Source organism: Somniosus microcephalus, chromosome 20 (assembly GCF_052327205.1).
Source record: "Somniosus microcephalus isolate GS21.2 chromosome 20, FLI_Smic_1.0, whole genome shotgun sequence".
Classification (NCBI taxonomy): domain Eukaryota; kingdom Metazoa; phylum Chordata; class Chondrichthyes; order Squaliformes; family Somniosidae; genus Somniosus; species Somniosus microcephalus.
This window is the reverse complement of record NC_141006.1, coordinates 21,283,952-21,306,001: the sequence shown is the minus strand read 5'-3', so window position 1 is coordinate 21,306,001 and position 22,050 is coordinate 21,283,952. Positions and strand designations below refer to the sequence as shown.

The 22,050-nt window shown below is 50.8% G+C and overlaps 1 protein-coding gene across 6 annotated transcripts in view; it reads right to left on the bottom strand.

The window, feature by feature from the left end:
• Positions 1 to 22,050, bottom strand: part of map7d1a (MAP7 domain containing 1a) — a 478,390-nt gene that overhangs the window by 84,487 nt on the left and 371,853 nt on the right. For all 6 annotated transcript variants that reach the window (XM_085962371.1, XM_085962376.1, XM_085962373.1 and 3 more), the window contains exon 2: positions 15,000 to 15,254. In XM_085962371.1, the coding sequence (XP_085818497.1) occupies positions 15,000 to 15,254 (255 nt within the window). The remainder of the gene's footprint in view (positions 1 to 14,999; positions 15,255 to 22,050) is intronic.

Here is a 22,050-nt window from a genome sequence, read left to right as displayed (position 1 = left end):
CGGACCGGCGCCACACGGAGCTCATGAGCGTGGTGGGGCGCATGCCTGAGGCCATCGAGTCGCTGGCGACCAGTGTGCGCGAGTTCGGGGCAGCAACTGCCGCGACTGGCCGCATGCTAACTGATGCCGTCAAGACCCTGGCGGATGTGATGCGCGCGCACACCAGGACCACAGGGCCACTCACTGCTGCCACACGCGCTGTCTCAGGCAGGCATCGCCAGGGCAGGCGCCGCGCTGGACCATCCCAGCAAGCCGGCCGTCGGCTGATTGCTGCGGATCCTGCAGTGCGGGCCCGGCCGAGTGCCACCGCGCCACAGCACCAGCCAGCGCATCCCAGACGCCAGCTGGCCCACATTGCGCCATCCGTCGCCGCCATTCCCCCTCTGGGGCGTCAAGGGCAAGCGGCTGCAGCTGATGGTGGCCAGGCTCAGGTGCGCCACTCAGGAGATGGCCCCTCGAGGCCCAAACGCCGTGTAGGCCGCCCCCCAGCGGCATCTGGCGGAAGGGCATCTGAGCCTCAGGCGCCTTCCCCCAGCCTCGCAGCAGCCACTGGGCAGAGCTTGCGAAGGAGCAGCAGGCAGGGCAGGGGAGGCAAAATGCTGGCCAAGGTCTCGCCCTCGCGGGCCACTCAGTAGAGGGTGTGGCCAGCTTTCCTTTAATATGGCGGTGGCCATCTTTATTTTGCCCATGGTTGTGCTTTTGGAGGGCTTTTTTTTTGCGTTAGGCCGACGTTGAGGCCCGGTTTCAATAAAGGTGGAGTGGCTCCTCCCCAGTTTGTGGGAGTGAGTCGTTTGTTGGGCTTTTTGTGGGGCCCGTTTATTGTTTTTGGGGATTCATGTGGGAAGGGCTTTTCATTTTTGTTTAATAAAAAATTATCTTTATTCATGCAGTCTCCATGGTTGTTCTTCTTAGTGTTTGTTGGCTTCGCCGGCTGAGGGCTTGCGGAGCGGCTGCATTCATCTTCCCTCATGGCCCCTGGCCATTCCCTGACAGGGGGCTTAGAAGTACCGTGTAATAAGGTGGCGTCGTGCGGCCCTTGGCCCTGGTTGCTCCCTCCTGGGAACGTACTCCTGCTCCTCCTCCTCCTCCTCCTCATGCTCCTCCTGCTCCTCCTCCTGAGGTGCTGGTCCAACGTCAGGTGGCAGTGCCTGAGTCCTGCGGATAGCCAGGTTGTGTAGCATGCAGCAAACCACCACAAATTGGGAGACCCGGTCCGGCGAATACTGGAGAGCTCCTCCGGAGCGATCAAGGCAGCGGAACCGCTGCTTGAGGACCCCAATAGTTAGCTCGATGATGTTGCGGGTGGTTTGATGGCTCTCGTTGTAGGCCTCTTCAGCAGCGGTCCTGGGCGCGCGGAGCGGGGTCATGAGCCAGGTGCACAAAGGATAGCCTTTGTCCCCGAGTAGCCATCCTCTTGGGGGAGGCTGTGCCTGGAACATGTCATGCACAGTACTCTGCCGCAGGATAAAGGCATCGTGGCTGCTGCCTGGGAAGCTGGCATTGACTGCCATGATGCGCTGCTTGTGGTCACAGACCAGCTGCACATTCAGAGAATGGTAGCCCTTCCTGTTGCGATACTGCTCGCCATGCTCCAGAGGGGCCCGCAAAGCCACATGCGTACAGTCAATGGCGCCCTGCACCAAGGGGAATTCCCCGAGTCTGGAAAATCCCAATGCGCGCTGATGCTGGCTCTCCAGGGCCATGGGGAAGGAGATGAATTGGCTTCTCCTTCTGAACAGTGCTTCGGTCACCTGGCGGATGCAGCGATGCGCGCCGTACTGGGAGATGTTTGCTATGTCCCCAGCAGCGTATTGGAAGGAGCCGGTGGCATAGAAGTTCAATGCCACCGTCACCTTCACTTCCACCGACAGAGACGTCCTGCACCTGAGCTTTGGCCGCAGATCTCGGCGAAGCAGGTGGCAGATCTCTGCAATCACCCCCTTTCGGAATCGGAGCCTTTTAACACATCGCGCGGCACTCATGTTTAGGTAGGAGCGCTGCTGGCGGTATAGCCTGACTGGGTAAGGCCTGCGTGGCCGACGCCTGTAGCCCCCTCTGCCTCTAGCCAGGGCTGCCCCTCTCACAATGCGTCTGCGAGCCCTACGGACATGGAGCTGCAGCTCCGCGTTGGCACCCCATGCAACCCCCATCAAATCCTGGCAAACACTCTAATTTCCAAATGGCCACTTGCAGCGCTGTTGCCTGAGTCCAAAAATACCTGGCTCTTGCTGCTTGAAACCAGTTAGCTATCCTCCTTGTTGTGTCTCCAGAAATGCGTTGCACAAGACTGTTTTCTGAAAAAAGGATGGCCTTTATACTGGAGAGGACGTTCCCTTTAATTAGCGCCCCCCGGGGCCCGCGCTGGTTGTGTTGCGTTCCTTTTTCCAAACGCTCCGGCCGCCCGCCGCACAATGGGGCGGTCCGACTGAAGTTTGCAATCGGGGCGGCCAAAGGGCGTTGCACGAGGATGTGACGTCATTTTCTGCGCGCGCATCCGGGCGGGCGCTAAACTTTGCGCCGGCGCTAACGGGCAACTTAATTTGGGGCGGGGCGCAAACTGCGCTGCGCCCGGGCGCTACACGCATAGCGCCCGGAAATCACTTCTCTTAAGGCGCTAACTGCTGGCGCAAGCAACTGAAAATCTAGCCCTTGGTGTTCTGACTCAGAGGCGAGCATGGTACTAACTTGGACAGCACGGTAAAAGTCAAGAAATCAACGCGGCAGTCTGGAGTCTTGAAACTGTGTCCTAAATCTCCATGGCAAAGGCTGTTGTGAGAGCCAATGAGCGCTGGCAATCTCACTAGGTGTCGGCTGTGGCACAGTTGGTAGCGCTCTCACCTCTGAGTCAGAAGATTGTGGGTTGAAGTCCCACTCTAGAGTCTTGAGCACAAAAATCTAGGCTGACACTCCAGTGCAGTGCTGAGGGAGTGCAGCACGGTTGGAGGTGAAGTCTTTTAGATGAGACGTTAAACCGAGGCCCTGTCTGCCCTCTCAGGCGGACGTAAAAGATCACATGGCACTATTTGAAGAAGAGCAGGGGTGTTCTCCCCAGTGTCTTGGCCAATATTTATTCTTCAACCAAAATTACTGAAGAAACTGATTATCTAATCATTATGTCATTGCTGTTTGTGGGAGCTTGCTGTGCACAAATTGGCTGCCACATTTCCTAAATTACAGCAGTGACTACATTTTTTAAAGATTTGCTGTAAAGTGCCTTGGGGTGTCCTGAAGTCGTTAAAGGCGCTGTATAAATGCAAGTTCTTCCCTCACTTGCTGCATTTTCTGTCTTTATTTTAGCTGTTGTGATTGTGTGTAGAGGGAGGGGAGAGGAGGCGGAGCGGTTTGATGGCCAGTTGGGATTTGATGTGCTGACGTTAGGCACCATTGACAGAACGATGCTCAATGACAAATTTATCTGATTCAAGGTTTGCCGGTAGTCCTTTGTTAATGATATTGCACCGAAGCAGGCTAGCAACTAACTCTCAGTACTGGTGATAAAAGCACAGAGTGTACAAACTCCTCAGGCTCTGCCACTTACAGATGCAGCCACACCGCCTCAAAGTATACTGAAGGGAAGAAAACCTCATTTTATAAATACGCCACTGCCTCTTTACGACAGACAGGATCTTGGGCTTGGGCCCTGGCACAGAATGGCCTTGAGACGCTCAGCACCCTCCTTGTCCCTCATTGGCTGAGGCAGCAGTCTGTTCTAACTGGGACAGAGATGTTGAATTCACAGAATCGATGTGAATACCGTCTTTCGAGCGTGTGTTTTCACCTCAGCGAGTCTTCACACTTACACCCTCAGCAGGTTTATTATTAAAAACGTAGGTGCTTTGTTATCTCGCTGGAGTTGGCAGGGAGGCAGGCTCCGGATCGAGCAAGCTGACTTGACGTTTCCGTTGTTGCCCACTGCGGTGTGAGCTGCCGGCTGGCAGGGCAGCGTGACCAGGCCAAGCTCTGGCGTTAACTCATTCAGCACCGAGCTCCTTCACTCGGCACCGGTGCCCAGGAAGGCCACAGGCCTGTCTCAGGTGTGCCCAACAAGCCGCGGGCGGCAGCGGGTGAGCTGACAGCAGATAGGAACAGCAACCACCCTCAAGGCCCCCAAGTAGGCCTCCAAAATCCCACACAGTGGCTAAGTGGCAGCATAACCTGCAACCTTGTGAGGCAAGAAAGACAGGCAGCTCACCAGCTTCTGAGGACTATCTGTGCATTTACACACCCCTGAGAGCGTCGCTAGATCCTCCCTCCCAGCGTTCCTGTGAAGCAGCCCTTGGCACCCTGATGCTGCTCTCCCTATCCCACTGACAAGCCCCTTTATCTACATTAATAAAGAGACGGACTTTAACTGGGGGAAAGAAATATTTTAAAAGGGAATAAAGCGAAAGGTCCATTTCAGAATCCACTCATCAATCAGTCAATAATCTTAAACAAATTCCACCACTCACCCACCTCTCCCACCCACCACTCCCCCCCCACCCCGCTCCAAACCCAAGGTGCCGCTCTTTCCTTCTTTACCCAGTGTTGTTTCTTCCTCTCTTGAACATACTGGAACTTACTGGCCCAGAAATTGGGTATAGCCCTGCTTGGGGCGGTAGAATTGGCGCAGCGCAAAGTTTATAGCCAGACGCAACTTATCGCCACCTGGCGCGATATTGGGTTGCATCGCCCCTAAAGGTGATTGAGGCGCGAATTCAGGCGTTACACGGGACTCCTAAGGCGCTAAACTTCCGGCGCAACCCAATATCGGAGCGGACGGGCGCAGCGCAGGTGCTCTCAATTACCGATGACCACGAGACTTCCAGGCGCCGGCCAGCTCTTAAAGGGGTGGGTCAGTCAGCTTCAGCATCCACATTCTGCGCCTTGCAGGCCTCAGAATCGGCGCAGGCCCTTTTGTGGCGCTAAAAACTTGGACCAGATGGAGAAGGTGAGACAGAGAGCAGAGCGCTTCACCAATGAGGCTCTGGAGCAATTGGTGGCCGCAGTGGAGCGCCGGCGAGATGTTCTCGACCCAGACAATGGCAGGAGGCCGAATCATAAGGACTACCAACGAGCTTGGAGGGATGTATGCCAGAGGGTCAACTCCAGCAGCATGGTGACCAGGAGCCCTGTCCAATGCAGAAAGAAATTCAATGACCTCACTTGGGTCGTGAGGGTGGGTGTTGTTTCTGCAAACTTCTGCATCCCTTCATTTGCACCTGACTTTATGGCTACAGGGTGGCCTGTGCCCCATTGGCCATCTGCCAGCAAGCACCCATGGCCCTTTCTGGGCACACACATGCACATTTGACTCAAGGCGTCATGTAAGGGCTCTTGCACCATGGGGGGCATGAGATGATCACTCAGGGCATCATGTAAGGGCTCTTCCACCATGGGGGGCATGAGATGATCACTCAGGATATCATGTAACATAACTTCCCCTCCTTTCCCCTGCAGTCCAAGCTGGCGAGGATTGGCAAAGACCAGCTTCGCACCGGTGGAGGACCTCCACAAGTGGTCACTCTCACGGATCTCGAGGAGAGAGTCCACCAGATTCTTGGAGGACGTCTGAGTGGTCCTGTAACCACTGCAGCTGCCGACCCCATTGTCGACAGCGATGGTAAGGTTCTCACCTTTTACAACTGTCTCCTTCCACTTGTTCCCCCCACCAGCATGCTTTCTCACTGTGGACCCATGTCATAGCCTTGCCGCAATCTGGCATCCCTTGCTGCCAAGGTGTCCTTTTGCTAAAGCCACTCTTCCACCTCCCTGCTTTCAGATGCTGCATCACCAGCTCGGGAGCCGGGCCCTCAAGCTGCCAGTGCCAGTGCCTTCGAAGACTCAATGAGAAAATTACTGTCCAACAGAAGGTCAGCAACTCTCTCCAGCAACGATCAGAATGGCCAGCCCAAATGGCTGCAGCTTTTATACCAGTGCTGTCCCCTTTAAATAGCGACCCCCGCGTCCAAGAAGGGCCTGGGAACGCTCCATCCAACTGTCACTAATAGCGCCAGGCGGAAAGGTTGCGGGCGCCACCAAATATCCAGTCCGGGGCGCCAAAAAGGCGTTGCACACTGAAATGACGTTATGATCTGCCTGCGCCCGCAGGCGCGCGCAAAGAGTTAGCACCAGCGCTAAAAGGATACTCAATATGGGAGGTGGCGCTATAGTCACTGCGCCCGCCCGAAAATTGGGTAACGCCCCAATTCTTCGGCTCTTTAGGCGCTAATCACTGGCGCTACCAACCGAATTTCTAGGCCACTGGGCAGTAGCTTTGGGGGTGGGGGGCAGGCAACATCTACTGCGACCAATAATACTCCTGCTACCGCCATTACTACCGCTGTTACATCTGCCATCATGGTTACTATTGTTATTATTATAGCTACCACTATTACTACCGCTAATCCTACCGCTATTACAACCCAATCCTACTGCTATTACTACTGCTAATCCTACCACTATTACTACTGCTAATCCTACCGCTATTACAACCCAATCCTACCGCTATTACTACCACTAATCCTACCACTATTACTACTGCTAATCCTACTGCTATTACAACCCAATCCTACCGCTATTACTACCGCTAATCCTACTGCTATTACAACCCAATCCCACCGCTATTACTACCGCTAATCCTACTGCTATTACAACCCAATCCTACCGCTATTACTACCACTAATCCTACTGCTATTACAACCCAATCCTACCGCTATTACTACCGCTAATCCTACTGCTATTACAACCCAATCCTACCGCTATTACTACCGCTAATCCTACCACTATTACTACTGCTAATCCTACTGCTATTACTACCGCTAATCCTACTGCTATTACAACCCAATCCTACCGCTATTACTACCACTAATCCTACCGCTATTACTACCGCTAATCCTACTGCTATTACAACCCAATCCTACCGCTATTACTACCGCTAATCCTACTGCTATTACAAACCAATCCTACCACTATTACTACCGCTAATCCTACCGCTATTACTACCGCTAATCCTACCACTATTACTACCGCTAATCCTACTGCTATAATACCGCTAATCCTACCGCTATTAATGCTGCTACTGTTATTACTACCGCTATTACTCGTATGAGCACTGTTGCTACTACAAGCGCTAATACCACTACTACTACTGCTTGCATTTATAATGCACTTCACAAATAGGCATCAGGAAAAATGGACAGCAAACCAGGAAAGGAGAGATTAAGAGTGTAACTGAACGCTTAGTCAAAGAGATAGTTTGGAAAAGATTTTTAAAGGAAGAGAAGACAGAAAGGAAGGGGAGCAGGGCAGTGTAATGTGTTGTCACATGGTTTGTCACATGGTTTAATATGAGCAGGCTCAGTTCGCTCTGGCCTAATAAACAAGCACATGGACTAGCAACTCATTGTGTCTCTGTCCTTCATTTGTTCTACCCACATATATTACATTTTGGCGATGAGGATGGGATCCCAAAGGCATTTTTAGGGATCATGGAAGGACACAGTGTTCAACCTTCGAGTGGACAAGTTTAAGGTGAATTGGTGACACCTAAACTGAATTTTTTGCCATGTTTTACCGTTAATGCTGATGCAGAATCGTCTGTGCTTCACCTTTGCGTGTATGTATGCAGAGCAACAGTGGAGTTGATTCTCACAGGTACACAGGTAGCGTGCTGACTCACTGTTCAGTGGGATCGAGACAATCATGGCCGCACCTACGGGATTCATCGGAAGCCTCAGCATGTATGACTGAGCTCGCGAACAATTCAGTTCTTACACTGAGCGGATGGAGATGTTTTTTAAGGCCAATAACATTACTGAGACCGATGGTGCAGATGAGAATGTTCAAGCTCAAAATAAAGTAATTTGTGAACGGAAAAAAGCAAGTTTTCTAACGCAGATCAGGCTAGATGTCTACAGAACGTTGACAAACCTACTCACGCCAGGGAAAGCGAAGAATGTGTTGTTTGAAGACATTGTCGAGAAACTCGTGGACCATTTCAACCCAAAGCCATTAGAAATAGCAGAGAGCTATAAGTTTGGTACCAGAAACCAAAAAGTGAAACAATCAGTGAGTACATAGTAGCTCTTAAGAACCTGTCTTTGCATTGCAACTTTGGTGCATTTTTGGATCGTGCGTTGCGAGATAAGTTTGTGTGTGGACTGGTGGATGAGCTCACACAGTCCAAGTTACTGAACACCCCGAACCTAACGTTTGACATAGCATGCAAAATTGCCCTATCTATGGAGATGGCGTCTAAGAATGCTAGGGAGCTCCGTCCAGCTCAGGTGACTAGTGCAGCTGAAGTCCACAGTCACAAAGCCACCGCTGAACCTAAAGCTGCGAGACCAAGTCAAAAGCAAGTCGGTGAGAGCAGTTCAGTGAATTGTTATCGCTGCAATGGAAATCACTCACCACAGTCCTGCCAATACAGAAATGTGAAGTGTTTCCACTGCCAGAAGCAAGGCCATATTTCAGCAGCTTGCAGAGCTAGATCTGGAGCAGGAAGTAAGAACCACTCTAGTGGCAATGCAAAGCAGCGACAACAAAAAGGAAGAATTCACAATTTTGAAGTGAACACACCTGATGTTGAAGACTCGGCATCTACAGTATCTCTGCCACTGGCGGCAACACCAGCAGTCGTGAGAAAGACTTCCGTACAAAACTTTTGATCAACATATGTGTATTGACACAGTGGCGGACTGCTCTATCATGAGTAAGGACACATATGAGAGTAAGTTTAATCAAATACCACTTAGAAAGAGTGCAGTAGAGTTAAAAACCTACTCCAGAGAAAACCTAGAGACATGTGGACAAATGGAATGTACAGTTCAACACAACGGCCAGTCAGTAAAGCTGCCTATTATTGTAGTGAGCTACAACAACAGGCCAACCCTCCTGGGCAAAGATTGGTTGAGAAAGTTAAAACTAGACTTCAGTGTAGATGTTTCAAAGAAACGACTCGACACAATGCTGAACAAGTACGAAAGCATGTTCTCAGTCAGTTATGAGGGCATCACTGGGTATGATGCGCATATCCGCATCAAGTTCAACGCGAAGCCTGTCTATTGTAAGGTAAGGTTGGTTCCCTATGCGTTGAAAGGTCAGGTGGAGGAAGAGTTACCGAAGCTCAGAGAGAATGGAGTGCTTGTAAAAACTGACAAAAGTGAATGGGTACCCCGATTGTGGTAGTGCCCAAAGCAGACAAAACTGTACGCTTGTGTGGTGACTACAAAGTTACTATCAACCAAGCAGTTGACGATGAGCAGTACCCGTTACCTACATCACAAGATTTGTATGCAGCATTCTCTGGGTCAGAGGTTTTCTCCAAGCTTGACCTGTCGCATGCTCATGCTCAGATGAATGTTGACAAAAGTCAACAGTATTTCATTATCAACACACACAAGGGACTGTACTCATACACCAAGCTGCTGTATAGTGTAAAGTCCTCCCTCAAAATACGATGGACAAGATTTTGCAAGGAGTTCCAAATTGCTTATGCAATCAAGACGATGTGCTGATCGCAACAAGCAGCGAGGAAGAAAATCTAGAAGTGTTAGATTTAGTGCTTCAAAGGTTGAATTCCCACAATGTCAAATTGAAAAGGAGCAAAAGTGCTTTTGTGCAGCCCAGGGTTGTGTACCTTGGTCTGACAGTTGATGCAAATGGCTTGCAACCAATGAAGGAAAAGGTTGATGCTGTTATCAATGCTCCAAAGCCACAGAACGTGTCTGAGTTAAGATCTTTCCTTGGAATGGTCCAGTACTACGCATGTTTCTTACCTGATTTAGCGACCATGTTAGCTCCATTGCACAAGCTCCTCAAGAAGGATGTCCAGTGGAAGTGGACAAAAGTGCAACAGGAAGCTTACGATGCTTGTAAGAGAAGTCTCTCTAGCGATGCTCTGCTTGTGCACTACGACACAGAGCGTGAGCTTAAGTTAGCGTGTGATATTTCCAGCTATGGTGTGGGAGCTGTCATAAGCCTCGTAATGGATGATGGCCAAGACAAACCAATCACGTTCGCATTGTGAACCCACACAAAGAGCGAAAAAAAGCTATGCGCAAATTGAAAAGGAAGCACTCGCCATAGTGTTTGGAATCAAGAAATTCCAACAGTTCCTGATCGGCAGAAAGTTTACCCTGATAACCGATCACAAACTGGTCCCAGCAATATTGGGGCCCAAATCTGTCATCCCTGCAATGGCCGCATCGAGAATGTAACGTTGGGCAGTGTTGTTGTCACAATATGACTACACAATTGAATATCGCACTTCAAAGCAGAACGCAATCGCAGATGCCTTGTCCAGGTTGCCACATGAGGGCTCATGTTGGGAGCGAAGGTGAGATTTTCACACAAGGTGCAGTTGACAAATACTTTCTCGTGAATGCAACCGAGATTGCAGATGAAACTCAAAAGGACTCAGTACTGAAAAGAGTGTATGAAAACACCTTGAATGGATGGACTGATCAGTGTCTGGACACAGAGTTGAAACCATTCCATAGCCATCGTACTGAATTGTCTTGTGAGCAAGGTTGTATCAAGTGGGGAAACAGAGTGGTGGTATCTAATTCGTTGAGAGATAGAATTCTGGACAAACTTCATACTGAACATCCAGGGATCGTCAGTATGAATTCAATTGCAAGAAGCTTTGTTTACTGGCCTGGATTGGACAGTGATCTTGAATCACTGGTCAACAAATGCAGCGTTTGTCAAAATTGCAGAAACAAACCACCCAAAACTCCACTACAACCCTGGTCATGGCCAAGTAGACCTTTTCAGAGATACATGAAGATTTCTGTAAGAAAGCAAATGATTATTTCCTGGTACTTGTAGATATTCTCTCAAAGTGGATTGAAGTGAAACACATGGGTTCAAATACTACAACTGAACGTACCATAGATGAGTTGACTATCTTTGCATGTCGTGGATTACCTGAAGATCTTGTTTCTGACAATGGCCCTCAGTTCTGTTCTGCTCTATTCCAAGAGTTCATGAAATGGAACGGTATCAAACACACTCTCATTCCACCATATCATCCAGCTTCAAACAGAGCAGCTGAAAGGTCAGTCAGAATAGTGAAAGAAGCTCTCAAAGAGCAAGTGTTGCCGGGTTGTTTGGGACTCAGCAAGAAGCAACTTTTGGCAAATTTCTTGCTGAAGTACAGAACTACTCCGCACACTACAACTGGACATACCCCAGCAGAACTCTTGATGAAGAGGAGATTGAGAACATGATTGAGTCTTGTTCAACCAAATTTGGCCTCAAGAGTTGAACAGAAACAGTTGAGTCAGATACATTATTATGGCAGAAATCAGAAAGAACGCAGGTTCAAACAAAACGAGTGTGTTCGTGTTCTCAGTCCCTCTGGAAAGTCGAGTTTACACAAGTGGGATATAGAGGTTGGTGGAACCAAGAGATATTTGGTTGAAATTGGTGACAACATCCGAAGTGTTCATGTAGATCAAATGATCTCTGCTCGAGATGAACCAAGACGTGATCGTGAACCACCTGATCATGAACACATACATGAATTTGACTCCGTTCAGACTTCAGAAACTGAAGTACCAGGTTCAAACAAATCTGAGATAGAAACAGGATCATCTTTGAGTTCGGAACCAGAACAAAATAGCCTGAAAATTGGTTCAACACCAAAACCTTCAGTAAGGAGATCAGGAGGGCTCCGCAAACCTGTTATTAAACTGGATTTGTAGTTCATTTAAAAGGAAAAAAGCCAGGAGTTTGTTATGTGGTACACGTAATACTGGGAAAGGTGGGACCATAGTGTTGTTGTATGAGAGGGGAATACATGCTTTTTAGTAAGGGGGAGAGCAGTGTAATGTATTATCACATGGTTTGTCACATGAGCATGCTCAGTTCGCTCTAGCCTAATAAAGCAAGCACATGGATTAGCAACTCATCCTGTCTCTGTCCTTCATTTGTTCTATCCACATATATTACAGGCAGAGAGAAAGGAATGGGAGTAGGGAGGGAGGAAGGGCAGGATGGAGGGAGGGAGGGAGGAGGATGGGGAGAAGGCAGATGCAAATCTGCAGAAGGCTACAGAGGCTATGTTGTGGAGAGGTGAAGGGATTTGTAGATGAGGACAAGGATTTGATGTGTTGGGGATAAGGAGTCAGTGAAGGTCAATGAGGAAGGGGTGATGGGTGAGGAGGGGTGATGGGTGAGGAGGGGTGATGGGTGAGGAGGGGGTGATGGGTGAGGAGGGGGTGATGGGCGATGAGGAGGGGGTGATGGGTGAGTGGAGGGGGTGATGGGTGAGTGGAGGGGGTGATGGGTGAGGAGGGGGTGATGGGTGAGGAGGGGGTGATGGGTGAGGAGGGGGTGATGGGTGAGGAGGGGGTGATGAGGAGGGGGTGATGAGGAGGGGGTGATGAGGAGGGGGTGGTGGGCGATGAGGAGGGGGTGATGGGCGATGAGGAGGGGGTGATGGGCGATGAGGAGGGGGTGATGGGCGATGAGGAGGGGGTGATGGGCGATGAGGAGGTGGTGATGGGCGATGAGGAGGTGGTGATGGGCGATGAGGAGGTGGTGATGGGCGATGAGGAGGTGGTGATGGGCGATGAGGAGGGGGTGATGGGCGATGAGGAGGGGGTGATGGGCGATGAGGAGGGGGTGATGGGTGATGAGGAGGGGGTGATGGGTGATGAGGAGGTGGTGATGGGCGATGAGGAGGGGGTGATGGGCGATGAGGAGGTGGTGATGGGCGATGAGGAGGTGGTGATGGGCGATGAGGAGGGGGTGATGGGCGATGAGGAGGGGGTGATGGGCGATGAGGAGGGGGTGATGGGCGATGAGGAGGTGGTGATGGGCGATGAGGAGGGGGTGATGGGCGATGAGGAGGGGGTGATGGGCGATGAGGAGGGGGTGATGGGCGATGAGGAGGTGGTGATGGGCGATGAGGAGGGGGTGATGGGCGATGAGGAGGGGGTGATGGGCGATGAGGAGGTGGTGATGGGCGATGAGGAGGTGGTGATGGGCGATGAGGAGGTGGTGATGGGTGAGGAGGAGGGGGTGATGGGCGATGAGGAGGGGGTGATGGGCGATGAGGAGGGGGTGATGGGCGATGAGGAGGGGGTGATGGGTGATGAGGAGGGGGTGATGGGTGATGAGGAGGGGGTGATGGGCGATGAGGATTACGAGAGGTGGATTTTCAGGGGAGTTGGAGTTTGTGGAGTGGTTGGAAAATCTAACCCCTTCAGCACGCCCTATCTGGAGAATGGGCTGGATTTCGTTGCTCATTTATAGTTAACAAGTGGAATGACTAGCGCTACTTATTTGCCTTGCTCCTGTGACAGGGCAATACCTATTGGTGGTAAATGAGGCATCAAGACAAACACTCCCTGATTTAAAGCACAATTATAGTGTTTTGTGTCAATGAAAAATGAAGCTCACACTAAGCTCCTGTTTACGCAGCTAATAATAGAGCTTTGTTCCATTTTGTTTTTATAATCAGAACTCAAGGGCTTTGCGGTTAAAGGAGGAATTGTACAAAGAACAGAACAACTGTCTTAATAGACTGCATCTTCAATGAACTATCAGACAGTCCCATGAATATTCACTAAGGTATTTATCAATCTGGGTTTCAAAATGAACGACTGCATCCTGGTACTCAGCACGATGAAGTTAGAAAGGAACACCGGAGCATTTAACCTGGGTGAGAAACAGAGGCACCGAGGGGCAGAGTGGGAGAGGCAAGTGGAGTGACAGAACGGGGACATATAGACCGAGACACAGAGGCAGATAGGAGAGACAGACAGAGATGAGGACATTGGGAGAGAGAAGGAAGAGAGAGATAGACTGGGAAAGACAGAGAGGAGGACATTGGGAGAGAGAAAGACTCACACACAGACACTCACAAATACAGACTGGGAGAGACAGAGAGAGAGAGAGACACACACACACACAGACACAATCATGCTCAGGGGAGGGACAGAGAGCAGTGTTTGAATCTCCTTGGACTGCAATGATCAGCTCGCAATTCTTCCAACTGCATCTCCAAAACAACCCTGCCCAACACCTTACAGTTTCTCCTATAACCACAGTGTCCTTCCTCTCATCACAGAGCAAGCAGTCTGGGCTATGGGAACGCCCACAGTTCCTCCCTCCTCAGTTAATCGCCCACCTGAACCCAACCAATGCTGGACCATAGACTCTGCCACTCTGTGCGTCCCAAGTACAAGTGTCAATCAACACCAGGATTTGACCCCTGACCTCCAGACAGGCATCCAGTGACCTGCAACGTCCCACAAACTGCTCTCCGGATAACACTCACCGTAACGTTAATGAAGTCATTAGATGATGGATTCAGGTCTCCAGCTGTGGGAGCAGCCACCTGGGTTCCATTATCAACAGCAGCAAGTGGAAAACTAGCCAGCGTGCCAGGGATTAAACGCAATAAAGGGGGATCTTCACTGCTGTCCCTGTTACACTGGTAAGCTGGTAAACATTGACTGCATGGTAATAACTATATGGTAACTGAGGGAAAATAATATAAAGTGCAGCAGGGTAACATCCATCAGAGCCCTGCGTTGAACTTCATGGATTGTCCCAAGCCCAGGAATCACTTGGAGATTGCAGGTTTCAGTTGCTCTGCCATTAGTAGTTACCACCTCTATCATCTTCACGTCAGATGCACACACTCAGGAACACACTCTTTAAACTTCAATCAATGGAAAAGTCACAGGAGCAGGGGCTCGGCCTTTTTCGTGGATGGCAAAAATGCGTTGCTATTTTTTAAAATCCCAGCTGAATATCATTTTGTCAGAACTCCATGCCAGTTGGCACAATCCATCATTCAGAAGCAGTTTCGAGCCCAGGAATAGGCCACTCTCTTGTTATGTTTCCCTCCCCCCAGAACGACCAATGAAAGGCTTGTATCCAGATGAAAATGACAGCAGATTGTCTATGGTTATAACACACCAATTTAAATCTGTATGCAGATAGAAGTCAAGTGACTCACTCCATTCCAGGTAGCAAGCCAGTGCTGGATCTCATACCTTGCTTTGTCCGAGGGCTTTTGCCCACACCTGTAGATCTGGAGGGAGGAGGACGTGGCTCATCCTTGGCTAGACTTTTCTCTGCTTCCTCCTCCTTGGCTAGACTTTTCTCAGCTTCCTCCTCCTTGGCTAGACTTTTCTCTGCTTCCTCCTCCTTGGCTGGGCTTTTCTCAGCTTCCTCCTCCTTAGCTGGACTTTTCTCAGCTTCCTCCTCCTTGGCTGGACTTTTCTCTGCTTCAATCTTAATGTCAGTAGCTAGAGGGTGTAAAGGAACATTTACATTAGTTTTCAATATTCACCAATATTGTTTCCAGTCACTGTACATAGACCCTTATCCCCACTGTATACATTCAACACCCCCAACCTCATTGTATACGGCCAATCCCCTTCATCCCCACCGTATACAGCCAATCCCCATCCCCACCGTATACAGCCAATCCCCATCCCCACCGTATACAGCCAATCTCCTTCATCCCCACCGTATACAGCCAATCCCCATCCCCACCGTATACAGCCAATCCCCTTCATCCCCACCGTATACAGCCAATCCCCATCCCCACTGTATACAGCCAATCCCCATCCCCACTGTATACAGCCAATCCCCATCCCCACCATATACAGCCAATCCCCTTCATCTCCACCGTATACATCCAATTACCTTCATCCCCACTGTATACAGCCAATCCCCATCCCCACCGTATACAGCCAATCCCCTTCATCCCCACTGTATACAGCCAATCCCCATCCCCACCATATACAGCCAATCCCCATCCCCACCGTATACAGCCAATCCCCATCCCCACCGTATACAGCCAATCCCCATCCCCACCGTATACAGCCAATCCCCATCCCCACCATATACAGCCAATCCCATTCATTCCCACCGTATACAGCCAATCCCCATCCCCACCGTATATAGCCAATCCCCTTCATCCCCACCGTATACAGCCAGTCCCCATTCCCACCGTATACAGCCAATCCCCATCCCCACCGTATATAGCCAATCCCCTTCATCCCCACCGTATACAGCCAATCCCCATCCCCACCGTATACAGCCAGTCCCCATCCCCACCGTATACAGCCAATCCCCATCCCCACTGTATACATCCAATTACCTTCATCCCCACCGTATACAGCCAATCCCCATCCCCACCGTATACAGCCAATCCCCTTCATCCCCACCGTATACAGCCAGTCTCCATCCTCCCACTGTTTACAGCTAACCCCTCTTCCAGTCAGTGCACACAACATATTACCGTCTTATTACACTACAATCATGGCCCTCAGCCACTGTACCCCAGGCCCTTACAAGAGTCTTGCTCCTTTTCCACCAACCTGGCCAGGGCGAAGGGGGCTAAGGTCCGTAGTGCAGGTTACCATCGAGGTTGAAAAAAAATGAGTGAATACTGGGTCAATCTAGAAATAGTGAATAGGGAACAGCAAGCTTGGGTTTTAAGGGGCTGGAGATTGTAAGAGGGAGGAGAGCCTGAGGGAGGCGAGCAATCCCCAGTTTTGAGATCCTGGGAAAGGAGCAGATGGTGTGAGGAGTCTTGATCTCAGTGCACAGTGAGGAAGGGAGGAGGAAGAGATTGGAGGCTTTATACTTGGAGCTTAGAAGAAAGAGAGGCAAGTTCAGAGACACAATGGCCATAGTAACGTTTCTGAAAGGGTCGATTCAGCGATGGTGCACTTGTGCATTCTGGGAGTGCCGGTTGCTGGATCCGGTGAGTGGGATCAACTTGCTCAACTGTACATCCTGAGAGTTTTGTAAGTTCATTTCAGGAGGCTTTACTACCAATCTACTGTGTTGATTTCTTTGTGGGTTCAATGACGAGACATTTATGAAAGAGAATGAGTTTTAATCTAAAGTCTGTTCAACTCTTTTATACAGCTTTTACAGGAGACACGATGCTGTGATGCATCTAGAACGAAACCGAAACTAAACTTGACTGCCTTGCTTCTCTCGGTCACATGCCCTCTGCTGGTCAGGCACAAGCAATCAATACATGCAAACCTGCTATTAAGGCATCATAATCAAACAGGCAAATACCATCTCTATTTGCTGATATCATTACATCTACGACACCCACATCCCAGGAACGAATAAAAAAAATCGGTTCCACGCCAAACTTGTTGAATGTTTCCAGGTCTGAGTGTCAGCCTTGGCTCAGTGGGTAGCACTCTCACCTCTCTGAGTCAGAAGTCCCACTCCAGACACTTGAGCACCAAATCTAGGCTGACACTCCAGTGCATACTGAGGGAGTGCTGCACTGTCCGAGGAGCTGTCTTTCAGATGAGATGTTAATACGAGGTCCCGTCTGCCCTCTCAGGCGGACATAAACGATCCCATTGTTATGTCTGCACACTGGGTTACAGTGCTGCATTAGAGTTACTCTAGCACATGAAGTTTGATAGTGCTATTATCGTTATATTATGTCTGACATTGGTGATAGGTACTCAATTGCCTTGGCCTGTAGGAGTTAGTTGGATCGAGCATTAAAACAACACGAGTTGATTTCTACATGCTGTCATTGAGTTATCCTTGCAAACGCAACATTTGGCGATGAGGATGGCTGAAATCTCTCTTCCACCACCTCCTCCCTTCCTTGCACTACCCGGTGAGCCCCTGATCCCATGGGTTCGCTGGTTACAGTCCTTTGAAACCTACCTCATCGCTCTCGGACTAGAAAATGTGAGTGCAGCACGGAAAAAGGCACTGTTATCCCATCGCTTGGGAGCGGAGGGCCAGCGTGTTCTTGGGACATTATGGACAGCAGACTCAATACAAACATATGATGTGGCTGTGGCTCTGTTAAGCACACACTTCTCTGCCCCACAAAGTGCCCTCCTCCGGCGAATCATTTTTAGGCAGCGTCACCAACTCCCTGGCGAGTCTGTGCATCAGTACGTGGCTAATTTGAGGGGGTTAGCTAGCTCGTGCAAGTTTGGTGTACTACAAGACGAGATGGTGTGTGATCAACTAATAGAGCACACCAACAACGTGAGAGTGTGTGAAAGACTGTTACTCGAGTCCGACAATCTGTTGTTGCCACAGGCAGTTAACATTGCCTTTCAAGTGGAGTCTGCAGCCGAATGTGCAGCGAAACTAGCAAGACATCCAGTGAGCGGCTTCTCCAGCGCCCCCTTCCACTCTGAACTCTCACACACGGCTCAGCCACACACACCCAGTGACAGCGCCCTCGGCTCCGACAGCTCTGACACTGTAATGCTCGCGTGACTGCAGCAGCGCGCGCTACCGCGGCAACAGTGTGGAAACTGTGGATCTCGTTCACATGCTACCAGAGCGCAGAATTGCCCCGCGCGCGGCCAAGCCTGTTGCAATTGTGGAAAACAAAATCACTTTGCAAATGTCTGCCGCTCTGCCCGTTGCTACAAATGAACACTCTCAGTCCTCAAGCACTATAATTCACAACGTGAGCTCTGGGCCAGTAGTGGCTTTCAAGTCATGCACAATTAACCTGAATGATGTGTGCATTCCTCTGTTGTCTCACTGCTGAATGTGGACACATTCAAACATTTTTTCAGCTCCCTGCCACTCTCTGCGCCCTCCACTGCCCTCTGCGGGTATGGTAATTCGAAAATTGAACTAGTGGGCTCAGTCAACCTCACTGTACGCTATGGAACAAAAGTTTTGCCAGCTTTTTGTTTTCATGTGGCACGTCAAGGAGCTAACCTGATGGGACTGGATCTTTTCACTGACCTGGGTTTTTCTCTCTTGGACACCGGCGGGTCTGCGATTCTGCACGTCGCCTCACCGTGGCGCCAAACATGGCCAGCACTCTTCACCCACCAGCCCATGGGTGACTCCACTGTTACCCCTGTCATTCAGCCACTGCGCCGCATCCCGCTTGCTCTCCGTGACGGGGTCACAGCTGAACTAAAGCAGCTACTGGAAGCTGGCATCATTGAACCAGTTGATGCCTCCCCATGGATCTCCAACCTGGTGGTCGCAAAGAAAAAGTCAGGCGGTCTACGCATCTGCGTCGATCTTCAAGCAGTGAATAAGGCCGTAATTCCGGACAAATATCCACTGCCCACGTCAGAGGAACTCACAGCGCAGTTCTATGGCTCCATCCTGTTCTCGAAACTGGACCTTCGACAGGGCTATCTACAGGTTCCCCTCCACCCCAGCAGCAGAGACCTCACTGCTTTTGTGACACATGCTGGCGTCTTTCAATACACCAGGATGCCATTTGGACTTAGCTCTGCACCCAGCTGCTTCCAAAAGGTGATGTCCTCTGTGCTCGCGGGCATTCCTGGGGTGGCCATCTACCTGGATGACATCGTCGTGCATGGGCCCTCGACCTCCACTCACGACGAACGCCTTCACAGAGTTTTCACGGTTCTAGCAAAACACAAGCTCACACTGAATGGCGAAAAGCGTGTCTTTGCTGTTTCAGAGATCGAGTTTGTGGGGTTTCGGTTGTCAGCTGACGGTATATCCCCACTCCAGTCAAACGTGGATGCCATTCACAGCATCCCAGAACCCAGCTCTGCAGCACAGGTTGCCTCCTTCCTTGGCATGACTGGGTACTACCTGAAGTTTTTGCCCCAGTACTCAGCCACCACAGCCCCACTGCGCCAGCTCCTGCGAAAGGATGAGCCCTGGGTGTAGTCACAAGCCTGTACGGAAGCTGTACGCCTCCTCAAATCGCAGCTCACGTCGCCTCTAGTGTTGGCTCACTTTGACGTCGCCAGCCCCACCCTCATCACCTGTGATGCGTCCGCTGCAGCTGTGGGGCAGTGTTATCGCAGATACAGAATGGAGTGGAGAAACCAATCGCCTTTGCCTCCCGAGCCCTTAGCCCCACTGAACAGAAGCACTCAGTAGGCGAATGTGAGGCGCTGGCGTGCGCCTGGGCATGTGAGCGGTGGCACCTGTACACGTATGGCCGTGCCTTCACCCTGCGAACCGATCATCAGGCTCTCACTGCCCTGCGTCTACACCGCTGGTCTGACCGCCTCCGCCAATACAATTTCAGTCTCCAGTTCACGCCAGGACGTGACAATGTTGTTGCAGATCTGCTCTCCCGCACTGTCTCTGCCCCAGCCCCACTCGTCGGTTTTGAACACGTGGAACAGGATATCATACAGATGCTGCACACGCCTCTCCAAACCACAGTCTCTCACCAGGAGCTCAAAGAGACCTCTGAACAGGATCCGGCCCTTTCCCAGCTGTGCACCTTCATCAGAGATGGCTGGCCTCACAAGGTGCCTGAGGAACTGTCTGCCTACTCCAGAGTTAAAGAGGAACTCTCCTGCTGGAATGACTCCTGTGTTGCACGTGGGCTCTGCACTGTGGTCCCAAGTGCCCTTCGTGCGCGTGTTTTATCCATGTCGCATGAGGGCCACTTGGGCATAGTGAAGCTCAAACAACGATGCCGAGACCTAGTGTGGTGGCCGGGTATCGACAGGGAAATCAAGGCCATGGTCAAGGACTGTGCAGCCTGCCTTGTAAGTGGCAAGACTGGCCACCAAGCTCCTCCACCCCTGCAACCCCTTGCCTGGCCCTCTCAGCCCTGGGAGCACCTGCAGCTGGACGACTGCGGGGAGATCCATGGTGTCCCCCACCATCAACGGTTCCTAGTGGTGACCTATGACCTGCACTCAAAATGGCCAGAGGTCACTGCCGTGGGCTCCGTCACCTCTCGGGTCATCATCGATATCCTCGAGTTCCTCTTCTCCTGCTGGGGGCATCCAAAGGCCATCACCACAGACAATGGCCCCCAAATGGTCTCTTTGGAACTCTCCTCCTACCTTGAGAGCAAGGGCATCCGTCATATACCACCCCGAGTCAAATGGGGGGGTGGAGCGTTTTAACCAGACACTGAAAAATGGCCTCAGAGCACACCTATCCCAGGGGTGTGCGTTTGGCAAGGCCCTCCTCCACACACTGCTGCACTACAGAGCCTCCCAGCATTCCACTACAGGGGTCTCACCCGCATCCCTCATGCTAGGCCGTGAGCTCATGCTGCCCCTTGGCAGGCTCCGCCCCTCGCTAGCTCAGAGCCCTGCTCCACGGGCTCAAGCCACAGTCGCTAGACAGCAGGAGAAGATGAAACTCCGCTTCGACCAATCGAAGAGGGCCAAGGCCGCCCAACATCTCAGTCTCCGATTGGGTCAGAGTCCGCAGGCCTGACCGCAACAATAAGATGGCCTCATTCTGGTCCTCCCCTCTCCAAATCAGCCGCCAACTTGGACCAGCCACTTTCTGCCTCACTGACAGCTCTCGGTGGCATGCCAGCCGTCTTCAGAATGTGCCAGAACCCTCTGATGCAGGATTACACGGATCTAACCCCCAAACCTTACCCCCAGAGTGGCGGGATGCACATGTGGCTCAGCCAGCCAACCTTCAAGCAGATATTGTGCCTCAGCCACAACCTCACCAGTCCCCACCTCGGCCTGCTCTTCACCAGTCCCCACCTCGGCCTGCTCTTCACCAGTCCCCACCTCGGCCTGTTCGTACACGTTCTCGCCCTGGCCACCTACAGGACTTTGTCACTACATTTCATGTTTGAAATTCTGTAAGGGGGAGGAAATGTTATGTCTGCACACTGAGTTACAGTGCTGCATTAGAGTTACTCTAGCACATGAAGTTTGATAGTGCTGTTATCGTTATATTATGTCTGACATTGGTGATAGGTACTCGATTGCCTTGGCCTGTAGGAGTTAGTTGGATCGAGCATTAAAATGGCACGAGTTGATTTCTACATGCTGTCATTGAGTTATCCTTGCAAACGCAACACCCATGACACTAATTGAAGAAGAGCAGGGGAGTTAACCCCGGTGTCCTAGCTAATACTTATCTCTTAAGCAACATCACTAAAGCAGATTATCTGGTCATTATCTCATTGCAGTTTGTGGGACCTTGCTGTGCGGAAGTTGGCCGACATGTTTCCTACATTACAACAGTGGAAGACAACACTTCAAAAGTACTTCATTGGCTGTATAAAGTACTTTGGGACGCCCTGAAGTAGTTATATAAATTTAAGTCTTTCTTTCATTAGCGCTGCTGTCACCTATAAAACAG